This window comes from Caretta caretta, chromosome 2 (genome assembly GCF_965140235.1).
Source record: "Caretta caretta isolate rCarCar2 chromosome 2, rCarCar1.hap1, whole genome shotgun sequence".
NCBI lineage: Eukaryota > Metazoa > Chordata > Testudines > Cheloniidae > Caretta > Caretta caretta.
The window spans coordinates 213,418,701-213,445,476 of record NC_134207.1 but is presented as its reverse complement, the minus strand read 5'-3'; the positions used below and the strand labels follow the sequence as shown (position 1 = coordinate 213,445,476).

At 39.7% G+C, this 26,776-nt stretch overlaps 1 protein-coding gene across 2 annotated transcripts in view; it reads right to left on the bottom strand.

Annotated features, from left to right (window-relative positions):
• Nucleotides 1-26,776, bottom strand: part of SNX13 (sorting nexin 13) — a 167,960-nt gene that overhangs the window by 96,053 nt on the left and 45,131 nt on the right. For both annotated transcript variants that reach the window (XM_075125821.1, XM_048838325.2), the window contains exons 2-4: nt 23,877-23,989; nt 10,006-10,108; nt 5,371-5,460 (exon numbers count right to left, since the gene is read on the bottom strand). In XM_075125821.1, coding sequence (XP_074981922.1) covers nt 5,371-5,460; nt 10,006-10,108; nt 23,877-23,989 — 306 coding nt within the window. The remainder of the gene's footprint in view (nt 1-5,370; nt 5,461-10,005; nt 10,109-23,876; nt 23,990-26,776) is intronic.

Sequence of the window (26,776 nt, the reverse complement as noted above, 5' to 3'; positions counted from 1 at the left end):
TCTTATAAGAATGTATTTAATGTTTAGATTATTAAATGCTTGTAAATTGCTGTATGCATTAATCTTACTTCTAATGTCCACATTCCATGCAATAAGAAAATATCTAAGTTTTACTTTATAGCTCTCTAAATGTTTGCTCTGAACTTGTGAACCCAAGCATGGGAATTCCATCCCCCAACTGCCCACCAAGGACAACAATCGAAATTTAACTGAGCCATTAAAAAGCTTTCATCCACCATGGAGAAGTACATACAGAAGGACTCATCCCATTGCTTTGAATGCTGGAGGAGAGAAATAAAAATAGCTGATGTGAAGATTTTTCATTTCTGCGGTTTGAACACTCACATGGCCGGAGATACCAAACTGCAGCCAGAGATCCCCAGGGGCTGCCCCTGGGTTTGCCCTGAATGACACTTTGAATTGACAGATCACGACAACTCTGTCACTCTTAGAATTTAGATTGCAACTCATTTGTGCATATTTGCTTGCTTTGTGTGTATATATACACACACACATATATATATACACACACACCCCTCTTCTTTCTCTTCCCTAGTTAATAAAACTTCAGATTGTTTACTACAGGATTGGCTACAAGCTTTGTCTTTGGTACAATATCTATGGTACCATTTGATCTGGGGTAAGTGACTGGTCTCTTGAGATTGGAAGCAACTGAAATATTGTGTGATTTTTTTGGTGTGACCATTTATCAGTAAGTTGAGTTTGTCTTGATGGCAAGATAGACTCTCCAGTTTAAGAAGTGACTCCGCAGTCCATCACTGTGACTCCATGAAGAAAACGAGTACTTGTGGCACCTTAGAGACTAACAAATTTATTTGAGCATAAGCTTTCGTGAGCTACAGCTCACTTCATTGGATGCATTCAGTGGAAAATACAGTGGGGAGATTTATATACATAGAGAACATGAAACAATGGGTGTCACCATACATACTGTAAGGAGAGCGATCACTTAAGGTGAGCTATTACCAGCGGGGGGGGGGGGGGAGGAGGGACCTTTTGTAGTGATAATAAAAGTGGGCCATTTCCAGCAGTTGACAAGAGCGTCTGAGGAACAGCGAAGGGGGGGGGGGAAATAAACATGGAGAAATAGTTTTACTTTGTGTAATGACCCATCCACTCCCAGTCTCTATTAAAGTTTTACTTTGTGTAATGACCCATCCACTCCCAGTCTCTATTAAAGACTAAGTTAATTGTATCCAGTTTGCAAACTAATTCCAATTCAGCAGTCTCTTGTTGGAGTCTGTTTTTGAAGGTTTTTTGTTGAAGAATTGCCACTTTTAGGTCTGTAATCCAGTGACCAAGGAGACTGAAGTGTTCTCCGACTGGGTGTTCCCCACCTCCCACTGTTCCTCAGACATTCTTGTCAACTGCTAGAAATGGCCAACCTTGATTACCACTACAAAAGGTTCCCCCCTCCCCGCTGGTAATAGCTTACCTTAAGTGATCACTCTCGTTACAACATGTACGGTTTCATGTTCTCTATGTACATAAATCTCCCCACTGTATTTTATACTGAATGCATCCGATGAAGTGAGCTGTAGTTCACGAAAGCTTATGCTCAAATAAATTGGTTAGTCTCTAAGGTGCCACAAGTACTCCTTTTCTTTTTGCAAATACAGACTAACACAGCTGCTACTCTGAAACCTGTGACTCCATGGTAAGACTGATATAGTGATCCAAGAGTTCACATTTGTTACTGGCTTGGTAAAATCTAATTATAGAACATACCACCAATTTGTGGTGTCTGCCCGGAGGTAAGCACTTATGGTTGTGAGCCACTACAGACAACGTGACATACTGTAATCTTTAAATCTTCATATAATGCTTAGTGGGAGTACTTGGCAAGTGCACAAGATTTAACATGTACTAAAGTGTATGATTTTGCCCTGCATCATCATAGCAAAAATTGTGTCAATGGGGAGAATATCAATTTCAACAAGAAATTTAAAGAGTGAAAAACTGGCAAGTTTCCTCTTTTTATACTATCAGCTCTGCACTCATAGCAAGTAATGGATTTTGCATGAAAAAACACAGTAACAAAGGTGGCAATCCATTTGTCTCTCTTGCAAAGCTCACACTACTTTACTTATGCTGAGCAGCCACCACCATTCTTTTTAATGGTCTAGTTCTATACTGTAGTTTATTGACTCCTTGCACTTTTACAAAGGAGAGAGATTGCCAGGAGTCAAACTACATCCATAAACTATAAATAAGGCTGCGATTTAGTCATGGAGGTCACAGAAATCACAGATTCCTGGAGTTCCAAAGACCTCTGAGACTTCAACCACCCCCAGCTGGGAGCTACAGGGTCCCCTGCTGGCAGGCGACCTCCTGCCACTCCCAGAAACTGCAGGCAGCAGGGGGCCCCCAGAGCTCTCTGCCACCACAGACGGCAGAGGGGACCCCCGCAGCTCTTCGGCAGGAGGGACCCCCGGAGCTGGGAGCTGGCAGCAGAGGGGGACCCTGGAGCTCCCAGCCTACCTGCAGCTGCCCAGGCTCCTCATTTTATCATGGATATTTTTAGTAAACATCAGGGACAGGTCACGGGCTTCTGTGAATTTTTCATTCTTGCCTGAGACCCGTCCATGACTTTTACTAAAAATATCCATGACAAAATCTTAGCCTTAACTATAAATACAAATATTATGAAATATACAAGTATAATTTTTAATAAATGCATCATCATTCAAGAACTATTTTCATAGCCACAACAATCACATTCTGACACCTATTTTATATATATAAAAACACAGCAAGCTGGCAATAAATACCATGTCAAAATGAGTATTCCAGGGTCACAACTAATCCTGTAAAACCTCTCCCCCCCCCACACACACACAGACACACTTTTAGCAGGGTTTAATATAGATATAAAAACATATCTCAGACAAACAATGGAAAGGGGAAGTGAAGACAGCCTTGAGCCTGGGTTCAACATTTGAGAACTGTTAGGTACATGTGAGGGTGGTAATAGCTCTCACTTAAGTTTTCCCTTCTAAGCAGCTTTCTGAATTACTGAAGAGTGCTTCAACTGCAATTTGCTTAGTCTGAATTTTGCAAGGAGATCAGAGAGAGGAGGCAGAAGGATATACAATTTATCTGTTGCACACAATCCTTGCTGTCTATGGAAAGCTAAGCATTGGGAATAGAATTCTGAGAGTACTTAGTGATTTGGCATACAAAGAATCCAAGTTGTGAATTTTTCCTGACTGTGCTTTGTTGCAAGTGAACTTCTCCATGGTCAGTCAACAGCTGAGAAAGATAGGGATTAAGTTTCATTTATCAGCTCCTATAAAGGATATAGGGGAATGAAGGTGAACTAAGTAACTTTACAAAGAATTTGAGCTTTTTTTTAAAATTGAAAAAGTTTCTAAGCCTACATAGTTGCAAAGATAACTTCCAAATAGAACGGAGTGTAAACAGATTAAGTGCTGCCTTCCTGAATCTGAAGACAAACAACTCTAGTGCCTGTTCTGTGGTTCAGAAGACTTCCCAAGCAATAAAAAAAAAAAAAAATGAAGATTCTGAGCAGGACTGAAACACACAATAGCATCAAATTCACTTTTTCTGTATGAGATGACTATGAGCCGAAGTAGAAGTAAGTCCTGGAGATATTCACAGAGAAGGAACTTTTTTTTTTTTTTTTTTTTTAAAAAGGCAATTTGGAAGGAGCATCATAGGTCATCCCTCCAGAATCAAAAGTATTCTGGAGGCAAGGATTGATGGGGAAAGAAGGAGTTAGATAAAATGCTCCACACCCTGGCTGAAAGCTAGACAGAAAGAAATCATGGAATTTGAGGACTCCAAATGATTCCAAAGTTGCCCCCTCACCTTCTCAACCTTCTGCAAAAAAGGCCAAATTAGAGACACGCTCATAAATTGTATAGTTGATATGATAGAGATCAGGATGACAATTTTAACTGCATCCTGTAACATACTAGTTTGGTACTATACATAATACCTAATTTGTACTAATTTAGATAGAGAATGGTGAGTTGTAGAGTACCATTAAAAGATGTGTTTTAGGGAGGAATGGATATAGATAAAGTAAGTACTCTCTAAGAATTATTTGCTGTACAGAGTTTGAGAGCTAGTACTGGGGTTTGAAAACCAGTTATAACTTTTTTGAAGAAGTAAAAACTAAACTTTTAATCAGGCACCTTTTTTCCTGTGTTGCCACTACTCAATATTAGCACAGGATCCAAAACTTTTGAAGAGCTGTATGTTATACCTAGGCTATGTCAGCTATCATTAAATTTACTTTGGGAGAACAAACATTTTTAAAATAAGTCACCTTAAATTAAAAAAAAAAAAAAACCCTCCTGAAAATGACATTGTTAATTATGTAGGTAGTACCAAAGGTATGCTAGAGGCTTAACCTTATTCTGAGTATTTAACATATTGCTATAGAACAACTATTTCACTAGATTGTCTGGGTTTGTAGCAGAGAGTTTGTATTCAGAATTCAAGATATTTGCAATCTGATGCCTGAAGGATAGCCTGTGCATATCAGGTTTATTATAGCAAGTATATTTTTTAAATATGTCCAGCATTTTTGGGGGCAGAAAACAATGCTTTAGCTAAGCTCTAAAAAGTGAAATGTACATAATTCAGTAACATTTTATAATAAATCACTTTAAATGCCATTTATGACAGTTATAAACTTATAATTAACTCTTTGCTTTCTTCACTAAAAAGACCAAGATTAGATTACTTATGGTGATTGAATGAACTCTTTTCAACCTTTAGTCTTTCGTCTTAGGTAGAGGCATATAGGCAAGGCAATGTAGGGAAACTTACAATGCCACTGCCCGTGTCATATTTGTTCTATAAGTAAACAAAAATGTCAAAGGAGGCTCAACTGAACACCTCTTAGACTTGTTTCTTGTTAAATATTGTGAATAATGTTCTATCTGCAAGTCATTATTGTGTTGACTATAACCACTACTCAAAAGACAAACTGAAAATGCTGCATTTGTCCACATTAATCATTTTGAATAAAATCTGCCAAATAAGTAACACAGTTCAAGTAAAAATTAAGGATTTAACAACACATTCTGCCACCATGTAAGTATAAAATTTAATTCAGGTCTTCCACACAGAAAATGTTTGATATTTTAAAAGTAAGCTCTCCAACCTGTAAATGAGACAGGAATTGTTAGAGTTATTTAGAATGGTCTTCAAGTGGGTTTAGAACTGTGCAATTTATATTAAAGTAGTATTCAATTATTGCAATTCATATACAGTTACCCGTTTTGTGGATCATGTAAATATTTTAGTCATGAAGGCCACAAAAATACCACACCCAATACAAGAAAAAAAATTCAAATATTTTATATTAAAACTCACTTGTTGCAAAGGTTCATCAATTATATTGGCACCTGTCAATCTTCTGTCAATCTTAATAGGCCTGGCTTCACATTTCATTTCTTCTGTACACTTAAAAATAGATTAGGACAATTTTACTAACCCGATCTTCACTATGAATAAAAATTGTTGCATCTACTGTTCACGGTATATGAATATTTCTTAATGAAAAATCCTACACTACAGTATTTCACTTATAATCATTAGTTATATAGTACATAAAATCATTTGAAAATATGTATATCTTATGTGTATATTTACACACACACACACAAGATAGATACACACACACACCCCTCTCCCACCCCTTATACTATGTACTGAAATGAGCTGAGGGACTAATATTAGAAAAACTCTGCCCATATGGTGAAAAAATTGGTTCCTTTGAAATGTCATAATAGTCAAAGGAGACAGGATAGCCTGTGATTAAGACAGGACTGACAGTAAAGACCTGGGACTTGTACTTGACCATTAGAAACTGCAACCTTGAGCAAATCACTTCACCCTCTGTGTTGTGTTAAGCATACAAAATTAAACTTATTTGGAAAATGACTTAAAAGAATGTTGAACTATTATATAATAAACCCGATAAAGCCTGTAAATCAAAAATAAAGATTTCTTTGTTAAATAGGGTACTATAAAAATGCATATAAACTTTGCACAACAAAATTTCAATATACAGACCAGTTAACAGTTTAAAAGAGGACACACATGCACAAGCAACCAATATACAAACCAGTAGTAAAAGCATCAGGGAAGGTTGTGAGGACTGAGCTGTAGCTCACAAAAGCTCATGCTCAAATAAATTGGTTAGTCTCTAAGGTGCCACAAGTACTCCTGTTCTTTTTGCGGACACAGACTAACATGGCTGCTACTCTGAAACCAGTCATAGAAATGTCATTTATAAGGGGGGGAAAGTGCTCTACAAGTCAGGTTAGTCCACACATAAATTGATCAAAGTAGCAATTTAAACAAAAAACTGAGGGTGAGATCAGAGAAGGCAGAGTTTCTCAAAAATCTGCTCACAGAGGCAGATTAAGAGAAGCAGAGGTATTGCTAACGCAATACCGTACACTGTATGCACTAAAGAATAGACAGCAACTCTGCACCCTCAAACATTAGAACTTTCCTTTTTTCAGCCTATGGTAGTAAAAACATGAAATTTCTATTGATTGTGTCACTAATTTGCTGATTTGTCCTTCAGCAACAGCAGCAACTAAAAATAAAACATTGGTTTAACATTCTCATGGAAACTAAACAGAGGCTAAAAAGGGAGGCACACACAGAGCTCGGAGTACTAGGCTCATACTTCAGGCTAAGATGATAACCCCATAGGTTTAAATAACTTTGCCACAAGAGGATAAGTAACCAACTGGCCAACGACCCAGCTTCTGAAGATAAGAGAAGTTTATACCCTTAAAACACAGACCTGCTAGAACCCCACAACTAGTTTTTTATTTTTAAAATGTGCAATCTTGATAGCCATGGAATAAGCTTGTGCCTCCACTGAAGCATTGGGAATAAGGGAGGACAAGTCAAAGAGGAACAAGGAGAAAGCAACGGTCTCAGATTTCTTAGTGTATGCGCAACAAGCCTCAGGTGGTACATAACAAGCATTCATTACTGAATTTGGTCCGCTGGTTGGCTCATTAGCTCCGTGGCCCGGTCACTGATAGGGAGTGAACGCTGATCCATTTCCCTGTCTCAGACTGAGGAGTTAGAACTAAACACAGGTTGTTTAAATTTGGCTGGAGGCATTTGGGCCACCAAGGATCTTCTCTGTCTTGAAGTGCACACAATCAACAGGCTGAGATTCGTTTAGACATCTGAACCAATGAGACCAATGGCTTTAACCATTATGAGGCAAGAAATACTTAATATTTGCACGTTATGAGTGCCATTTACAATACTTTCTGTTTTGCTTCTCATTATTTGCATTACAGAAGCATGCAGAGGCTTCATTCAGACTGAGTTCCCATTGTGCTGGATACCACCTGCTAAGGGAGAGCTCCTGTCCCACAAAGTTTGGTTTAGAGACAAAATAGAACAAGTGCATGTACCAAAAAGAAAAAAATAATAGGAAAAGGGAGGATGAGGGTAATAGTGATGGGCACACCTGGTATCACAATCCACACATGTGCACAGTTTTCTGGTTTCTTTATTTTTAGAGATATAAACGAACGAGCAGTAATCCCTGCTGGCCATCTGCCTAAAAAATTCTGAAAGGAAAGAAGAAAAGCAACTCCTGCTGTAAAACCTATGCAATGCATGGAAAACATTATTCTGAGGGGAAAGAAGATGAATAGGGTTGTATAGATTGGAACCGTAACATTCTGCAATTTCATCAACACTCCCCTTTCTTTGTTGTGTGGGCTTCTCTATTTTAAAACATAAACATACCTCAACACACAGACACACAAGAGCCCAGAGTTTTGACTAACCTATATGTAATGAATAGACAAAATTAACCTGAATGTGCAATGTGTGTTTACAACATCAAAAGTCAGTAAGCACCTCCAAAGAAAGAAAATTTGGAGTAACTAAGTATTAGAGCAGTAGAAGGACTTTTGAAAGTATAGAAGTGACCCAGCGATACTTAAGGCAAATTTTTAGTAGCTAATTTGTTTTCTGTGGTTCCATCAAGACAGCAAAGACTCTGGGGTTCCTCTTCCTCATTCCTGCTGATAAACAGGACAACAACTAACCACTACCCAGGATTCTTCCACTCACTCAGGCTCCCCCATCACTCTCTCTAGTTTGATTCCTTCTGACCCAAAAGGCATCTGTCTGCTCTACCTCCTTAACAAAGGAGAATCTATTGTTGAAGCCTGGCTTTGGAAGGCCTGGTATGGTGGAAGCCTTCACTCTCTTGCCAGAGAGCCACAAAAAGCAAGTTGGCTGATAAGTTAGTATATAATGCTTTCTGTGGGTCAGTTTGCAATAGAAAACCATGAACTTCACAGCTGAATTAGACAGAAGAGCCTGAGGAGAAGAAAATTGCAACCTCTAGTCCCATACCCCACTCCCTTCAAAGGAATGTTAAACTGATGCCCAGTTCTAAGCACTCATCCATTGTAGAATAGCACTTGTAGGTGCCTTCACATTCAAATAGTAACTAGTAAAAGCATGGAATAACAGGTATCAGTTTTGCAAGGCTTCCCCACTGATACTTGTCCCTCTTCAGCCCAGAGCCAGAGCTCTGGCTCTAATGGAATGGTCTCTCTAAACCTCATGAGACAATGAACTTCCTTCTGTGGCCTTACAAACCTTCATCTGGCCATGATGTATACAGAAGCCTAGATGCCTCTCCTTGAAACCTGGAAGAGGATCCAGTCCCCTGAAGGCTGCAGATATATTTAAACACATTTTCAGGCTCAGGCTTCAACATTCCTCGCTTAAGGAACAAAACTCTGAAAACTTTGTTAGGTGGACAGGATCTTAGTTTTTAACAAAGACAAGTGTAAAGGAACACTTATCACTATAGAACAGTGGTTCCCAAACTTGTTCCGCCGCTTCTGCAGGGAAAGCCCCTCCTGGGCTGGGCCCATTTGCTTACCTTCCGCATCCCATTGGCCTGGAGCAGTGAACCGCGGCCACTGGGAGCCACAATCAGCCAAACCTGCGGATGCGGCAGGTAAACAAACCGGCCCGGCCCGGCAGGGGCTTTCCCTGCACAAGCGGTGGAATAAGTTTGGGAACCACTGCTATAGAAGATCAAATATGGAGACCTACTTGAGAGCATGAAATACCTCTTCCATTGTCCATTGTATTTGTTACATTACCTTCAAGGTAAGGAGATGCAAAAAAATCTACCCAATGAAGAGTCTTGAAAGGAGGCTCACACAACCAGAAGACCAGGTTGTTAAACAGAGCAAAGAAAGGTCACTAGCTTCAGAAAACATGACAGCTGAGGAGATGGTTTCACAGTTTCCCTAGCTGTAAATCATTTACCATGCTTTCTCTGACTTGGCCAAGACAGACTCTCATCCTATCAAGCTTTCCAGACCCAATCTTCAATAATCTTTCTCAACTAAGTTAGGCAAGAAAAGTAAGCTAACAGGTGCCCTTCTGATCAGAGGGAATCAAACTGAAGATGCAGAGAGGAAGATCCTAGGAATGGAAAAAATATCAAAGAGCAATGCTGATCCTGTTGGAGTGAGTGAGGAGCCCCAGTCTCTGCATTTTTGCAGACTAAGACACAAACATTTATTAAATGAATACATAGGAAATTATAAAAGTTAATCAGAGAAAAAACTATACAGATTGCACATAGGAAGAAACTACTTAGTATATACGTTATTCTGCTTCTCACACTGTAGCCAGAAAAATATAATCAAAATAAGCTGTTTCTTTAAAGTAGCGCACACTTCGTAAAAATGTGTTTTTGAAAGGAAAGTGCAGAGTTTGTCCATTTATTATATTTCTTTGTAGCAGAAGAAAACCTGGCTCAAATTCCGAGAATATAAATGTTTATCTTGAGAAATATGCACTTAAACTGATACATTTCAATTTTTTTGATAGTACAACATACTGAAAGACTCAAGTGGCAAAGTCTGAAATTTATGGATTCTGATCTTGAAGCTATAATGCTTTGTAAATTTTCCTTATGTTGCTTACCTTAAAAACCCCAACAGACGTAGGAGGAAGAAATGAGTGTTCACACTGTTCAAGGTACTTTTCTGAATTTGTTTTTCCAAATAAGAGAGTGACCACAAAACCCCTAAAAAAAGATACAAAATAAAATAATCAGCTTCCATGTTCTAAATGTTCAACTTAGATGTTCAATCTAAAACTTAAAAATTCAAAGGCATCTGGTAAGCAATATTTTCTAGCAAAAGTTTACACACATTGTGTAACGCTTACCAAAGGTGATTGTTGTTCACCGTATACAAAGCTGAATTTCTATATTTTTCAAGAAATATTTTTTTAAAAAGAACCATGAAAACTCTACTTCTGTGTAACATCCCGTTTAATGTCACCAGTGTACTTTGTACTGGTAAAATCTTTAGCCGCTATCCAGCACTGGGATATGTTTTGATTCATTCCACATGGGGATTCTGCACAGGGCCGGTGTCTATACTAGTGGATCCTGATGCAGGATCAGAACTAAAGATGGTAAATTTACCCACAGTATTTATGTTCACAGAGATGTTAGCAAAATGAAGTAGGTTTAGAGGCAGTCGAGCCATTATAAATAAATACATATTATTATGTATATATTTTCTTTAAACTCTACAAAGCACTAATCTCTTTAGAAATGCACTCAAACCGCAACATGAAAGTGTAAGACATGGACACACAAACATTTAAATGTATGAAAATAACTCTTTGTAGAATAACTTTTACCAGGAAGAAACTATATTGTGTTATAGTAACACTGAACTCATTACTTAAATTAGCATAATGACAGCTGAAACAGGAAAGGAGCAGTAAGTTAAGATGTAAGGTCAAACTAGTAGACTTATCGGGTAGCTTGGATAAGAAAAGAAAGCTAAGTTAAAAGCCTGAGGTGAAGATGATAGAGCTTGGTAAGCAAGTGATTTTATTACTATTTTTTTTATTTAAATATAAAATTTAATCAATGAAAGGAACATTGTAAAGCTTTTTTATGGGTTGGCAGAAAATGAGGTTTTATCAGAAATTAACTTTTGGCTCTTCTTGAGCTTCTACAACTGGGGTGGGCAAACTACAGCCCGCGGGCCGGATCCAGCCCTCGAGCTGTTTTAAGCTGGCCCCCGCTCCGGTGAGGGTACAGGGTCAAGGCCACACCACGTGGCCTGGCTCCGGCCAGGGCGCTGAGTCGGGGCCACACCATGCGGCCTGGCCCCGCACCGGCGCTCCAGATGGGGCACAGGATCGGGATCGCAACATGCGGTTCCCGGAAGCAGTGGCATGGCCTCACTTTGGCTCCTACGCGCTCCAGTGGGCGTTGCAGGGGCGGTGCCTGCAGATGGGACAGCATGAAGAGCCACCTGGCTGCGTCTCCGTGTAGGAGCCAGAGAAGGGACATGCCACTGCATCTGGGAGCCACTTGAAGTAAGTGCCACTTGGAGCCTGCATCCCCTGAGCCTCTCCCCACGCCCCAAACCCCTGCTCTAGCCCTGATCCCCCTCCCGCTCTCCAAACCCCTCGATCCCAGCCCAGAGCATCCTCCTACACTCCAAACTCCTCATCTCCAGCCCCACCCCACAGCCCGCACCCAAACCCCAATTTTGTGACCATTCATAACCCGCCATACAATTTCTATTCCACAATGTGGCCCTCGGGCCAAAAAGTTTGCCTACCCCTGTTCTACAATGATAAGATGAATAGAAGTGCAACTAATTTTATTATTGCACATTTTCATCCTGGTAAAAATGAAGATAGCAGGAAAAAAAATAATGGTTTCAGTTGTGATGATGACAAATTCAATTGCTTTTTATGACGAATCAACTACTCAACCCTGGTGGATGATAGCAGAAAGACAAACACTGCTGCTTTTGATAGGAAGTGGATGAAACCCAAAAAGCTGTATTGTATGTTCTCTTTCTACTTCGGAATGGGTGAAATCAAAAAAGCAGCCTTTGAAAAAGAATTAAACTGGAGGAGAATGAGAAGGTGAAAGTTATTATTGCTCATGTTAGTCATACACAAAGTTTTAAAGGCAAATTGCAAATTTCAGGTAAACTAGTTGGAGGCTTTTAATGGCCATATGGATAACCTGAAGTGCTGCTCTACACTGAAATGTAACTATAAAAAAATAGTATACTATTATTGAACAGATCTGTTCCCTGTTCGGTCATATATGGAATGCTTACATTGATGAATAAAATAGGGGCTGATTAGTGCAAATGGATCTGTCTGAACACATGATACACTCAAGCAGATCTATTTGCAGGTTTCAATCCCAAAACTGTAAGGCTTTTTACTCCTGCAAGCACTCCAGAAACAATATAACTAAGAAGCAGAGAGACTGATGCTATCCCTTTTTGAAGCTCATCAATATGATGATTTACTAAGTTCCAATCAGTTACACTTGTGAAAAGTCATGGAGGACAACACAGTTGCACAGCATAACTATGGATATTTGGCAATACAGAACCTTTATTACTGTAGATGATGCAAGGGCTGGGGGGCAGAACATAGCTTGATTTATACATCCCAGGTGGAGTTTGCAGTACTGGCAGTTAGAACATATCTTTTCACTCCCAAAGTAAGCATATTTGATATGGAAATCATTGAGGGCCAAAAAAAAACCTGAGCTCTACAGTGTCCTGCTCTCTGCAAGCAGAGATGGTTTCAGAAACTGTACTTTACAGGCACTGTCAATGACAATTAGTATAATTAACAGTTGAAATATCTTTCTTAGAACCTTCCCAAATTTGTTAGACTATATTAAAACAATTTCCCCAAAATAAATTTCACAGCATAATTGAAACGGTGACTATAAAAACAGACAACTTTTGCCAATCATGATCATCAGTTATCCATTATTAATCCTCTCTCCAAAAGGCAAATTTGCAGATATGAATTTTAAAGCAACATTTTATAAAGGAAGGGAACCAACTATGTTTTAAAGATGATGCATATAACGTTTTATGCATGATAAACTAGTTTTAACTTGAAAAATAACCAATTTCAAAATTTCTCTATTATACTCTATCAAAAGAGAATCAAAATTAACAGTTTTCTATGCATGGAAGTAACAGACAAACTACATACATTATAGCTCTGTTTCAAATCTGTTAGAAAATCCAAGATGACACATTAAAGTAAGTTACTAAAATCATATGACTACCATGATATTTTCAAACCGAAAAAAGTGTTAATACGATTTTATATTAAAAATATCCTCTGAACAACTTTTTAATGTTACCATAAATAGTAATTTTGAAACCCAGAAATACAACATGTTTTAGCAGGGTAGATTAATTTAAATCAAAGTGATTTTAATCATGATTTAAATCAGCAAGTAGAAAACCTTCATTTAATAATTGAATTTAATCTTGTTTTTCACTGTACTTTTTAGTTATTTTCCTAAACAAAGATTGGATTCTCACTGGCTGGTATAATTTGGTATTACCTTTTGTTGCCAGTGAGAATCCAATCTTTGTTTAGGAAAATAACTAAAAAGTACAGTGAAAAACAAGATTAAATTCAGTTATTAAATCAAGGTTTTCTACTTGCTGATTTTTATATATATATATTTTTATATATATATATATATATATATATATACACACACACACACACACTTATTTAAGCAATTATATAGCTTGATTTATACTTATTCAAATTCTTGAATAATTCAATTCAATTCAAATGCACAAAAACAGCATTTTAACATTAGTTTTATTTATTAAAACTACCAGCAATGTGCTGGGATACATAAGGGAGAAAAAAGTTAAATGCAAAACAGTTTTTGTATTTAAAGCTAACTGATTTATTAAAACAAGGGAAGTATTTAGTAAATTGAACTGGCTGCTTCTGGTCACCATGTCTTTCAAGATATTAGAACTAGTAGATGATATCTCTCACAAAAAGAAAAGGAGTACTTGTGGCACCTTAGAGACTAACCAATTTATTTGAGCATGAGCTTTCGTGAGCCACAGCTCACTTCATCAGATGTGTACCGTGGAAACTGCAGCAGACTTTATATACACACAGAGAATATGAAACAATACCTCCTCCCACCCCACTGTCCTGCTGGTAATAGCTTATCTAAAGTGATCAACAGGTGGGCCATTTCCAGCACAAATCCAGGTTTTCTCACCCTCCACCCCCCCACACAAATTCACTCTCCTGCTGGTGCTAGCCCATCCAAAGTGACAACTCTTTACATAATCAAGTCGGGCTATTTCCTGCATAGATCCAGGTTTTCTCACTTCCCCCCCCACCCCCATACACACACAAACTCACTCTCCTGCTGGTAATAGCTCATCTAAACTGACCACTCTCCAAGTTTAAATCCAAGTTAAACCAGAATATCTGGGGGGGGGGGGGGGTAGGAAAAAACAAGAGGAAACAGGCTACCTTGCATAATGACTTAGCCACTCCCAGTCTCTATTTAAGCCTAAATTAATAGTATCCAATTTGCAAATGAATTCCAATTCAGCAGTTTCTCGCTGGAGAGAAACCGCATTTGCTCCAACCCCTCAGACAGAGACAAACACCTACAAGATCTCTGTCAAGCTTTCTTACAACTACAATACCCACCTGCAGAAGTAAAGAAACAGATTGATAGAGCCAGAAGAGTTCCCAGAAGTTACCTACTACAGGACAGGCCTAACAAAGACAATAACAGAACACCACTAGCCGTCACCTTCAGCCCCCAACTAAAACCCCTCCAACGCATTATTAAGGATCTACAACCTATCCTAAAGGATGACCCAACACTCTCACAAGTCTTGGGAGACAGGCCAGTCCTTGCCTACAGACAGCCCCGCAACCTGAAGCAAATACTCACCAACAACCACATACCACACAACAGAACCACTAACCCAGGAACTTATCCTTGCAACAAAGCCCGTTGCCAATTGTGCCCACATATCTATTCAGGGGACACCATCACAGGGCCTAATAACATCAGCCACACCATCGTTCACCTGCACATCCACCAATGTGATATATGCCATCATGTGCCAGCAATGCCCCTCTGCCATGTACATTGGTCAAACTGGACAGTCTCTACGTAAAAGAATAAATGGACACAAATCAGATGTCAAGAATTCTAACATTTATAAACCAGTCGGAGAACACTTCAATCTCTCTGGTCACGCAATCACAGACATGAAGGTCGCTATCTTAAAACAAAAAAACTTCAAATCCAGACTCCAGCGAGAAACTGCTGAATTGGAATTCATTTGCAAATTGGATACTATTAATTTAGGCTTAAATAGAGACTGGGAGTGGCTAAGTCATTATGCAAGGTAGCCTGTTTCCTCTTGTTTTTTCCTACCCCCCCCCCCCCCCAGATATTCTGGTTTAACTTGGATTTAAACTTGGAGAGTGGTCAGTTTAGATGAGCTATTACCAGCAGGAGAGTGAGTTTGTGTGTGTATGGGGGTGGGGGGGAAGTGAGAAAACCTGGATCTATGCAGGAAATAGCCCGACTTGATTATGTAAAGAGTTGTCACTTTGGATGGGCTAGCACCAGCAGGAGAGTGAATTTGTGTGGGGGGGTGGAGGGTGAGAAAACCTGGATTTGTGCTGGAAATGGCCCACCTGTTGATCACTTTAGATAAGCTATTACCAGCAGGACAGTGGGGTGGGAGGAGGTATTGTTTCATATTCTCTGTGTGTATATAAAGTCTGCTGCAGTTTCCACGGTACACATCTGATGAAGTGAGCTGTGGCTCACGAAAGCTCATGCTCAAATAAATTGGTTAGTCTCTAAGGTGCCACAAGTACTCCTTTTCTTTTTGCGAATACAGACTAACACGGCTGTTCCTCTGAAATCTCTCACAAAGTTTTTATTCATACATTAGAAAAGGAAAACAAGCTTTCCTGTTTTTTTCTATTCCGAACAGTTTCTCAACTTTGAATGAACTTGTCACTGAACTAGCTGAATAAACTGAAATGAAGAACATGTTCTCTATGCACTTGTACAAGAGGCAACTGTTGTCAAAAACTGGTTTAGCACTTCAAGAAACTCTGATTCCCTGTGCTTGGCCATTGAATTCTACCAGTTCAGTGGCCTTCCCTTCTTTAAAAACTTGAGCAGCAAATACAGACTGCATGAATATTTCTGAATTTACAGGCACCTAAGGATAATAATTATAGACTTTTGTAATGGAATTTTGAGATCCTCACAGATGAAAGCTGATATATACACAGAGTCTCATAACCCCTCTTTTTTTTATACTGATCTTCCGGTAAATGTGTCTTGTTTCTTTTTCTCAGAAGTTAAGCACTGCTTTAGAGAATTTGGCCCTACATACTGTACTGGAAGGAGGATGCAGTAGACTGCAGTTACTCATCCAAACATATACTCTTATCACTCATTTCTAGAAGTTAATAGAATATATATAGCTAAAATCTTAAACTTCAGGAAAATGAGATAAAGAATTGGAAAGAAATCCTGTCTACTCACACCTACATAAAGTGTTGGACAAACTGATTAGGTGCACACGGATATGCATTCTTATCTTTTTCTGATGCATCAGGTATTGGCAACTGTCAACAGACAATGCAGATCACTGGCCTGATCCAATAAGACAACTCCTATGTGACTAAGTTGAATGCGCTTCCCAGTTAAAAACTTCAAGCATGAGAGAGGCATGTGGGCAATAGACTGGCAAATAAGGAGTGTGAAAAAGCATTTGTACCACAAACTATTGCTAACTGCTGTTTTTGTCTTCTCTTTTCAATATCAATATGCCATAAACAGAGAAGGGAACTCATCCATTCCACAGTAGTTTGAAGCTTAACAGCAAAGGTAGAGGTTCACATGCCCACCTAGTGGGGAGAGCAAATGGTGTCCAAAAGTGCCCACATTGTGTTACTAGAGATGCAGAGTGATAATTTCAGCCTTTTATCAATATGAAGCAGCCACCGTTTTACATAAGTTAAAAAGGACACTAACTGACGCACTGTAAAAAGTAATGTTTGCCTCAACTCCTTATCAGACACCACAGAAAACACGTTGATGAATACAAATGGGGAGACCCTACGGTTTGTTTACATTCAAAAGTATTAGAGAGCTGTAACCCTGTCATAAAGGAAACTGCAAGACTAGCTTTTCAGGAAAAATGTTTAAAACAGCATAGTAATTGGAGCTGAAATTCTCATCCATCTTGCTCCAGATTTATCTGGACTATTCTCTCCCTTAAGGAATTATAGCCCTAAAGGTGATAACAACAAATTAAGACTATTTAAGGATCAAAAGCAGCTTCAGCAACATTCCCAATTTGGGTTGCATCTAAAAACATAGGCAAACAACAGTTTTAATTTAAGATCCCAGCAACAAAAAGGAACACATTGATAAGATATTGATAGGTAGGCCTAATGGGCCAGAAGCCATTCCCTGCAGCCACAAAGTAAGAGTCAGATGATCCAAGCACGTGAGCAAAAGAAATCCAAAATGTTAGCTTCAAAGCCTATTGTCACGGAGTCCCCAGGCGCTGCTCTGGAACTGCTCCCTACGAAGCCAGTCAGGACTCTGGGAAAGTCTCCTTTCTTTGAGCAGACTGTCTTCAGGACACACAGCTCACACAACTTCCACCTTCCTGGGTCTGACCATTCAGCATCCTCTGCCCCTCCATGCACTTCCCACAGCGAGTCCGCCCAGGCGGGCTCCTGGGGAAGCCAGAGGATCCTGCACCCCAACTTTGCAGTCAGACGTGACTCTCAGCCAGCCAGTGAAACAGAAGGTTAGATGACAGGAACACAGTCTAAAACAGAGCTTGTAGGTGCAGAGAACAGGACCCCTCTGCCGGGTCCATTTTGGGGGCAGTGAGCCAGACCACACATCTGCACTTCACTCCTTGTCCCCAGCCAGCCCCAAACTGAAACTCTCTCCAGCCCCTCCTCCTCTGGGCTTTGTCCCTTTCCCGGGCCAGGAGGTCACCTGATCCCTTTGTTCTCTCACCCTTTAGCTCTCACCTTGCAGGGGGGAAGGGGCCAGGCCATCAGTGGCCAGGAAACAGGGTGTTGGCCATTCTCTGTGTCCAGACCCCTGCACACACCTGCCCTCTAGGGCTCTTCAATGATCATACACCCTTATCCCACCACCTAGATACTTAAGAACTACATAGGGGAAACTGAGGCACCCCTACACTATTCAGAGGAAACATTAAGAACAGTCCCGATTCGTCACATCTATTCTCTATGTCTACACAATTAAAATTCAATTCCAGCAAATAACTGCCATTTTGCCTAGCATCACTTAGGATCCAAAGGAAAAAACTGAGGAAAGATGTTACTCCTGGGGAAATTCTGCACCAAAAAGTTAAAATTGTGTGCACAATATTTTAAAATTCTGCATATTTTATTTGTCAAAACAACAACATAATCACACCAATTTCAATTATTTTGGTAATTTATTTCAACATACCTGTCAGCAAGTATGTCCAACAATACAGACAACAAAAAAGATTCAGGAAATGTTTTTTTGATAAACCAATTTCTTACTAGGCATACTAGTACAGAACTCTGAGTATTAATTTATATAAACTACAATACAGAAATGTATTTCCTGCACCTCTCAGAAGCAGTCCAAAGGATTGCAAGAGTCAGGGGCAATGGAGGAACTGAGTGAGAGGAAAGTAATAGCTGGGAAGGAGCCTGGGAGTGAACCAGGAGGGCTGTGGGGTGTGGGTGGCAGAAGTATGGGACAGGTTTTATTTGGGGGGAGCACGGAGGGATTGTTAGGGAGCTGGGGAGCCTCCCCCATGCAGACCCTGGCTGATCTCAGCCTTTCCCATTCAGTCCGGCACATCTGCACATATCCCCATGTAGCCCTGCACCCTCCCCCCACTTCTATTAAGCCTCTGGCTCAGTGTTGTCACCCCACTAGCTCCTATGCCCCCTCCCCAGTCCGTCATCCCCCCACTAGCCCTTCTGAAGCCCAGTCTGTGACTCCCTAGCAACCCCATGTGCCCCGCTCTGTTCATCCTCCCCATATCCTGTGCCGCCTCCTCACCTCAATCTGAGAAAGGTAGCCTCTGCCCCCTTCCCCTCCTCAGCTGGCTGCTGCAGCCCCGAGCCAGCTGCTTCTCTCTCTCTCTCTTTCTGGTACCACATCAGACCCGGTGGGCAAAAGGAGGGGGGAATCTGCAGGGACATTAATTCTGTGTTTGTGCAGTGGCACACAATTCCCCCAGGAGTAAAGATGTTCACATGTTGTTCAAAGAAAGGGGAGGTGGTAGAATTAGGGTCCAGCACATAGGTCAAAGGAGTTATCAATACTTGAAGTAGAGGCAAAAAATATTTCATGGAAACTGAGATGTTCTATGGTTTTATGTTATGTAACTTGCATAAATGATACCAATATTTTGCCTCTTGCTTCTGGAAATGCCAAATTTCCTAATGTGATAGCTTACCTGATCCTGAATTGATGAAGAGATGTACTACAAAAAAAAACTAAATGTTTGTAAATCAGTCTGCAAATAAAAAAAAATAAATATCAAGCAGAAAAGGACTTCAGACTTATAGCTATGCATATGTATAAAAATAAGAGTTCCAATATCATTCCACAAATGTGCTGAAGAACAACGGTTGTAACCTGACTACAGCATACTAAAATAAAATAAAATGTGCAGTTAGCTAGAGTATATCACATTTAAAAGGAAACTATTGCCATATGATTTAACAAAGCATTTTTATTTAACTAGCATATACAATGAAGAAATAGACAAAGATTGATACTGTTCTGACATCAACATTGAAGGGACATGAATACATAAAATAATGGTACTGCTTAAGTATATAGGCTTTGAAACACTTGTGAGGAAAAAACTATACAAACTGGTAAGACTGTGCATGCCAAATAGGAAAAAACAGAGATATAAATATATACAGGAATCAAGCAAAGATCCATACCCAAAATTGTTGTGTGCTACGTGTTTTGTTCAGGATGATAAAGATGAATTGGGTGTAGGGAGACCTCCCAAAGAATTAAGGTTTGTTTCTTTCTGGTATAAAGGTATATATACTTGTGTGTATATGTGTAGTATATATATAATATACTACACAGCATATTATTTAATTACTAAGTATAGATGAGTAATTTACCTTAAACAACAGCTTAAAACTTTGTTTACTTTAATGAATCATGACAAGTACTTACATACCTTTGTATCAGAGGAAGAGTATTTGGAATCTTACATAATTTGGATCAGATTAATGTGACAAACCAATTAGTGAAGAAAATGCAGACAGGAACAATTCAGATACAACCTAGCTTCAACTGTTCCATACGCATAGCTCTGTTCCTCACACATTGATACAGTTTAATTTAAGCAAGTATCATGCTCCTGAAAAGATTAAACACCACTAAGTAGGGATACGTAGAAAGAAAGACAGGAAACCTCGTGCACAGAAAATTCAAAGTAATAACATTCCACTTGAGGTCTGAGATTTAACATCTACCAACATCAATAAATAAGTACCAGGACGACGGCTGGAAAAATCTGCTATAACAGTATAGAGTATTCAGAGTAGCAGCCATGTTAGTCTGTATCCGCAAAAAGAAAAGGAGGACTTGTGGCACCTTAGAGACTAACAAATTTATCTGACCATAAGCTTTCGTGAGCTACAGCTCACTTCATCGGATATTACCATAAAATGAAATTAGCTTTAAGGCGGATATTGATGAGGCTTGGTGAAATGTACAAGATGTAGCAGCCAAGCTACCTACAATAATGAATAATCAAAGATGGTAAATTGACTGCGTGAGGAGTTGTCTTTGGTTCCTCAGTCTGATAGGTTTGACAAGCCAAGCAATTCAGCCTGGGAGCTGAAACTGAACACAAACTAGAGATTAGTGCAGTTTCCATTTCTGAGAATTTCTCAGACTACATTGTAATAAGGAAGTGGTAATAAATGAAGGAACTGTCTATAAACATTTTAACATGCTGCAAATAGATTTTTTAAATGAACTAGTTTACACATTTTGTGCTCACTGCCCCAAATATCAGTGGTAAGGGGGAAGCCGACACATACACGATTTCAAACTTTCAAAGACAAAGTTGTCAAAAGCAAAAACATGCTGCCTCAAAATATTGATAAGCTACTCGAGTGAAGGAGCCATACAGCACTTGGTGTGCTTTCCTGTGGGCCAGTACTTCTTACTCAGTGGACCAACATCCTTAATACTGATAAGACAAAAGATTTAAGATACTCACCGCACCTTTAAAGGGGGAGGATGATGTCCAGCTGGCCGAAGGAAAGGGAACAGTGCTCTACGGGGGCAGCGGATAGGAGAGGTCAGAAGCTACTGCAACAGGGGGAAATGGGTCAATGTGGCCACGCTCACTCATCCCCTGGGACTGGAAGAGTTGAAAAGAGGAAGCCCAGGCAAGTTGAAAAGAGGAAGCCCGGGCAGAAAAAGCCCTTTTCCACAGAGCAGGAGAAGCAGCACTCCTCCTCCTTCCACCTTAGGTGGCAATATACAAGGACCTGCTGTGGGCATTACTCTAGCCACCCCTTTTTATGGAAGAGCTGGGAAGGAATTTTTCTTTCACCACCAGATTGGTCTGGGGGATAGTGGGGTTTCGCCTTCCCCACAGCAGGTTCAGGGAGGGCTTTGCTGATGTGAGGCATGAAGGGAGTTAGGCTATATGTCACAACTTACTATATAAGCATGGAGCAAAAATATTCAGTGCACGTACTCCATAAGAAAGGTATACAGTGAGCAGACAAATGCCTCGGTAAAGGACTTAAAAAGGAGGAGTTGGATAAAGGAACGGAATGGGGGTAGGCTCGGGGCTCCTATGAATGTGTGAAAATAGAATAAATTATATTGAAATTATAATTCATTAAAGAAATGCTACTTGAAAGGTTTGTTGAAGTCAGGAAGAGAAACATTAAGGAGTGTGAGACAATGGGTCCTCAAACTAATTAACTTAGAGCTCCTACTGAGCTAGGAGATTGGCAAATGTTAGTATGCAAATAAGATATGTATGTATATTTGGTCAGTTTCTGCTTCCTTTTGTCTCAATTGGCTTTGGCTTAGCTGTATAAATAAGTTAGCTTGAGCCTCAGAGAGGGGCTCACATATCTGGGTGCACTGGCAAAGCGCTTTCCTAATAAACAGAGTGGTCTGACAAATTATGTGAGTCCTGAATCTGACTTTGACAATTGGTACAGCAAGGAGCCAACCCTCCTTCCTTACAGCCTACCTTAACCTTAGGGGATGGTAAGGTCCCAGCCATGGGTTGGCTGTGGGACCTGGATGGAAAAAGAGGGGGGGCTGGCAGAAGCTCCCCAGGTAGATATTGAATGAACATGGGGTACACTTTTATCTGCCAGTTTGTCCCAGATATCTGATAGTAGAGTTGAGGCTTCATTAAAACCATATAAAGTGTCTCCTGTCCTTCTTTCAGTATAGCTGGACAAAACTTTTCAGATCATCTTACGCATTGAGCAGTGAACCCATAACAAAACTTAAAAATATTAGTTTCTTTATATCAGCGCTCAACTGGAAGTACCACTTTCACTGGAAGTACCAATAAAAAAATACTCTAGCCATACATGTCTAAAATCCCACTCCTTCTAGGAAGTGTTTTCTGGGAATAATTCAGTTTTAACCATGTTGTACAACTCCATAAAACTGACCCTCATGTGCTCTCAAAGGGTCTAGACTCCAAAACGGTTAGGAGAAATACTGTGCCCTACTTTTAGCCACTAAGCACCCTATCAGAAGCTACTACACCTGTCAATATAACCTACTGCCAAAACATCCTGCAGAAAGACTACTGCAGTTGATAATATGCTAAGCAGACTAAAACTCAATACATATCGAAACACACACACAAAAAACATATAGCACTAATGCAACATCATAAATTGAAAAAGGAAGGGGGAATTTCCTGGCTGTTTACAACAGACAGGGTTACTACCACAACACGTATTATATAGTTTAGGATATATATTAACAAAATATATAATTTTGGTTTACATACAAGTATAGAAATAAAAACAAATTGCGACCTTAATTATATCACATGCTGTAATGCCCACTATAACACTGGAGCTAAACACAACTAAAATATCACCAGCTCTTTCCTCAGACAAAATTACACTCTCGTTCCATCTCTTTGGATATGCAGCTGAAAGTGTGGCTGCCAAGGAAGACTGGCATTCAAATAGGAGTTGCTGAGTTAACTAGCATATAGATAAAAAACCGGGGAAATAGGATTTTGATAAGGGAAATGGACAAAGTACAGTTATCTCATGGTTCTTGGCCAAGTAATCAGTACAGTAATTGAAGGTAATGATCAACTGAAGATAGTAAAGTCAGTCATTGCATGCCTATTTATTTTCAGTTTATTGCTAAAATGTAAGAAATCAATATGACATGTCATGAGTCAGAAAGAAATGGTTACTACTCAAACTTGGGTGGAGATATTGTAATAAGCACCATTCAGTGGAAAATAAAGTTCTGTTTGTTTTATTTCCAGTTTCCCTTTTTATTTCATAATAGTTTGTACATAAATTTTCAAGAACGGAAATAAATATCTTAAGTAAAAATTTATCAGCTATGTAAAATACTGTAATGAAGTAAATAAGAAAGCAGTAAGCAGAGGATAATTTTATTTTCTTCATTTATTTAATAAGAGAAGTAGGATACTTTTTCCATTAGACAAAGAAAAAATGATAGATTAATGTACTCCACTGTGAACACGTGAAGCATCTGAGAAAATGTAGGATATGCTTCATGGCTTGATAGCTTCCTATTGGCGTATTTCTACCCTTTTTCTCAGTTTTAGTTCTCATGTGTTCTTTTTAAATGGTAAATTAAATTAAACTTACAAAATACACTATAATCCACAGTAGAGTATACTTACCCACCCACAAAGCAGAGGATATAAAACGCAAAGTAAAATATAGCAAACGGTCCAAAAGTTACTAGAAAGAGCACAACACCAAGGCTTCCCCATCCCCATATGGAAAGACTGGTCTGAAATAAAAAACAGAACAGGAATAATTAATACAATATTTGTACGTTTTGGAGAATTTTTAGTAGATTAAATTTAATGTATTTGAAATGTCTTAAAAGATTTCATAATGACTGCCCATTTCCATTTAGTTTTCAGAGTTTTAGTTTTATTTGACATAAAGAGAAGAGGTTCCAAAGTACCAGAAAGGACGTTTTTATCACTGAATACTTTTGGGCTGACAATCCAATTTAGCCAACAATCCCACTGCATGATTCTTTCAGCGACTAATCCTCCCTTCCATGCAAAAATTAAATATTACATGTCCTTCCCTCCTTTACACACTGTCATCCCTACTCTGATTATGCATTTGTGCACTTCTCTTCCTTGGGTCCTCTTATTTTCATGTAACTTTCTACTTCTTCCTCCTCTGTTACAGTCTGTACACCTCTTTTGATGTGTCTCAGACTTTCTGGAGAAGGGAAGCGTGATGGTTCTCAGGTAACCCAGGACTGCGAGTCACCCCCTGCCTCCAGCAAGTGGAAGCCTTGGCTATTGTGGCTGGGTTTTAGCCACTCATGCACTCTCCTCAGGGCTATACCAGCTTTGTCTTCGTCCTGCAGATTAAAAATAGGGGCACTCCAGCCTCTGATGCCCTTTGAAGTGTTCTTCTGTGATCTCCAGCCCAACACTAGCTACTCAGAAATCCCAGATCCTCTGGCCCCAAAGGAGCAGTGTGCACCATAATTTTCCTTAAATCACTGCTTCTGTAAAATCACACAGCACTTATAATAAAACAAGAGTAGGTTTATTTAAGAAAGAATTGCAAGTTAATTGGAAACAAGAGAGTGCAGTGGAAACAAATGGTCATAATACAAAACCAAATCATAAAATGCAAACCTGGGTCTACATTTATTAATAGTTAATTTTCCCATCCCCTCCCCCCCAAACACACACGCACAATGCAATCTGTTGCAGAACTGGCTGGCTTCACAGGAACCAGGATCCAAACTTATGAGAAAAACCATTTGTGACATCCTGGCACCCCAATATTCACCACTGTCATGTAATTAGGATAAGTTTTGTACAAAGTATGCCTTGTATCATTCTAAAAGTCTTGATCTGCTATATATTAATATCTCATTGGATTGTATGTGCTATCATTGTATGTGAAGTTCTGAAGTTTGGCTGTGTATGTGTTACTGAAAAATGTGAGGTTGAAAAACACCCACAAGGAGCCTTTCAGGTGCAACAGTAAAAAGGCAAAACAATGTTAATAGCTCATTGAGAAAATACACACAAGCACAGGGATTACGCCAGGAACTTTCTACAATAGAAACCTCTCAGAGATAGCACTACCCCCTCCCACACCCAAACTCTGCTGCTGCTGGGGGGAGGGGGAAGGCACAGAGCAGGTAGAGAGCCCCCCCAGCACCCATGGGGCCCCAGTGCAGTCCCTCCCCCCCAAGTTTTATTCGCCAGTATTTTTAGTAAAAGTCATGGATAGGTCACAGCTGAGAATTTTTGTTTACTGTCAGTGACCTGTCCATGACTTTTACTAAAAATACCCAGAAAAAAACATAGCCTCACTTATAATCACTTAAAAAAATCTATCTTTTATGGTTAATAAACTTCTTCTGTTTGGTCTAAAACCAGTGTGTGTGGAAATTATAACTTGGGGCAGAAAGCTGTTGTATATCTCTCCACATTGAGGGAGGGGGCAAATTTCATGAGCTTATGCTGTACAGTTCTCTGTGCAGCCAAGATGGTAGAATTTTGGGTTTATACTCAGGGGAGGGGAGGGGTGCACTTGAGTGACTGGGCAGTTCCTTAGCTGAGCCTTCCCATGCAGAGCTGATCTCAGCATCTGTGTGTAGGACTGTAGCTGGGTGCGTCCCTACCTGTATGTGTGCTTGTAAAGTGCAGTCTGAAGCCTGAGGGAGGGCTTGACTGGCTTGCCTCAGCAATACAGTGTAAAGGGAGCCCAGGCTGGTGGATCAGGCGGGCTCAGTGGTACCTCATTCCCAGGTGGCACCCTGAAGGGAACCCGTCACACAACCTCAATACACAAGATGTTTCCTCGGTGAATGGATACAGAGTGCCTTTCCTCATCCTGTGTTATGCTGAAACAGTATCTTGTCTTTATTCATAGGCAGCGTGAGTCTCTGTCTGTTGCAGCGTTCCTTTTTTACCTCCACGTGATTTCGATTGTTTGCAGTTTCTCTGGTGGTGTTCCATTGAAAGTCTTGGGATGGAACAATGCTAGATAATTGAGCCTTGCATTATATCATCAACTAACCAGGACAGGGTGAAAACTTCTTCCTCCTTGAATAGGCAATCACCAAGACAAACTATCCTGGAGACTAACTTTTACTCCATGTCCTCAAAGTATACTTTCACTATAAATACATTATTCCTTAAATATTACCCTCCATACATCTTACAATGATTATGAATCCTGACAAGTTACAAGCTTTCTGTAGATACCTTATGGATACATATTCCGCAAGATATGTTTGGCTGAGTAAGTTTGTCAGGTCTGAGGTAAAAGTCCTTTGCCAAGGAGTCTGTGTCACAGAAAGTATATGCTCAGGTCACACAATAACTATCTTTCCACTTGTGCACTACCTTCCATAGTGCGACTCCTTCATTTAGGCAGAAGGAATTATATTAAACTAGGGACCAACACAAAATGGTCCATCCTCCACTAATACCACTGCATTGGCCAAGAGCTGCATCAAACATTCTGCTGAAGGCTTATTTGGAGGGCTAAGTTAATTGTGTGTGTCAAGTTCTCAATGACAGGGTCA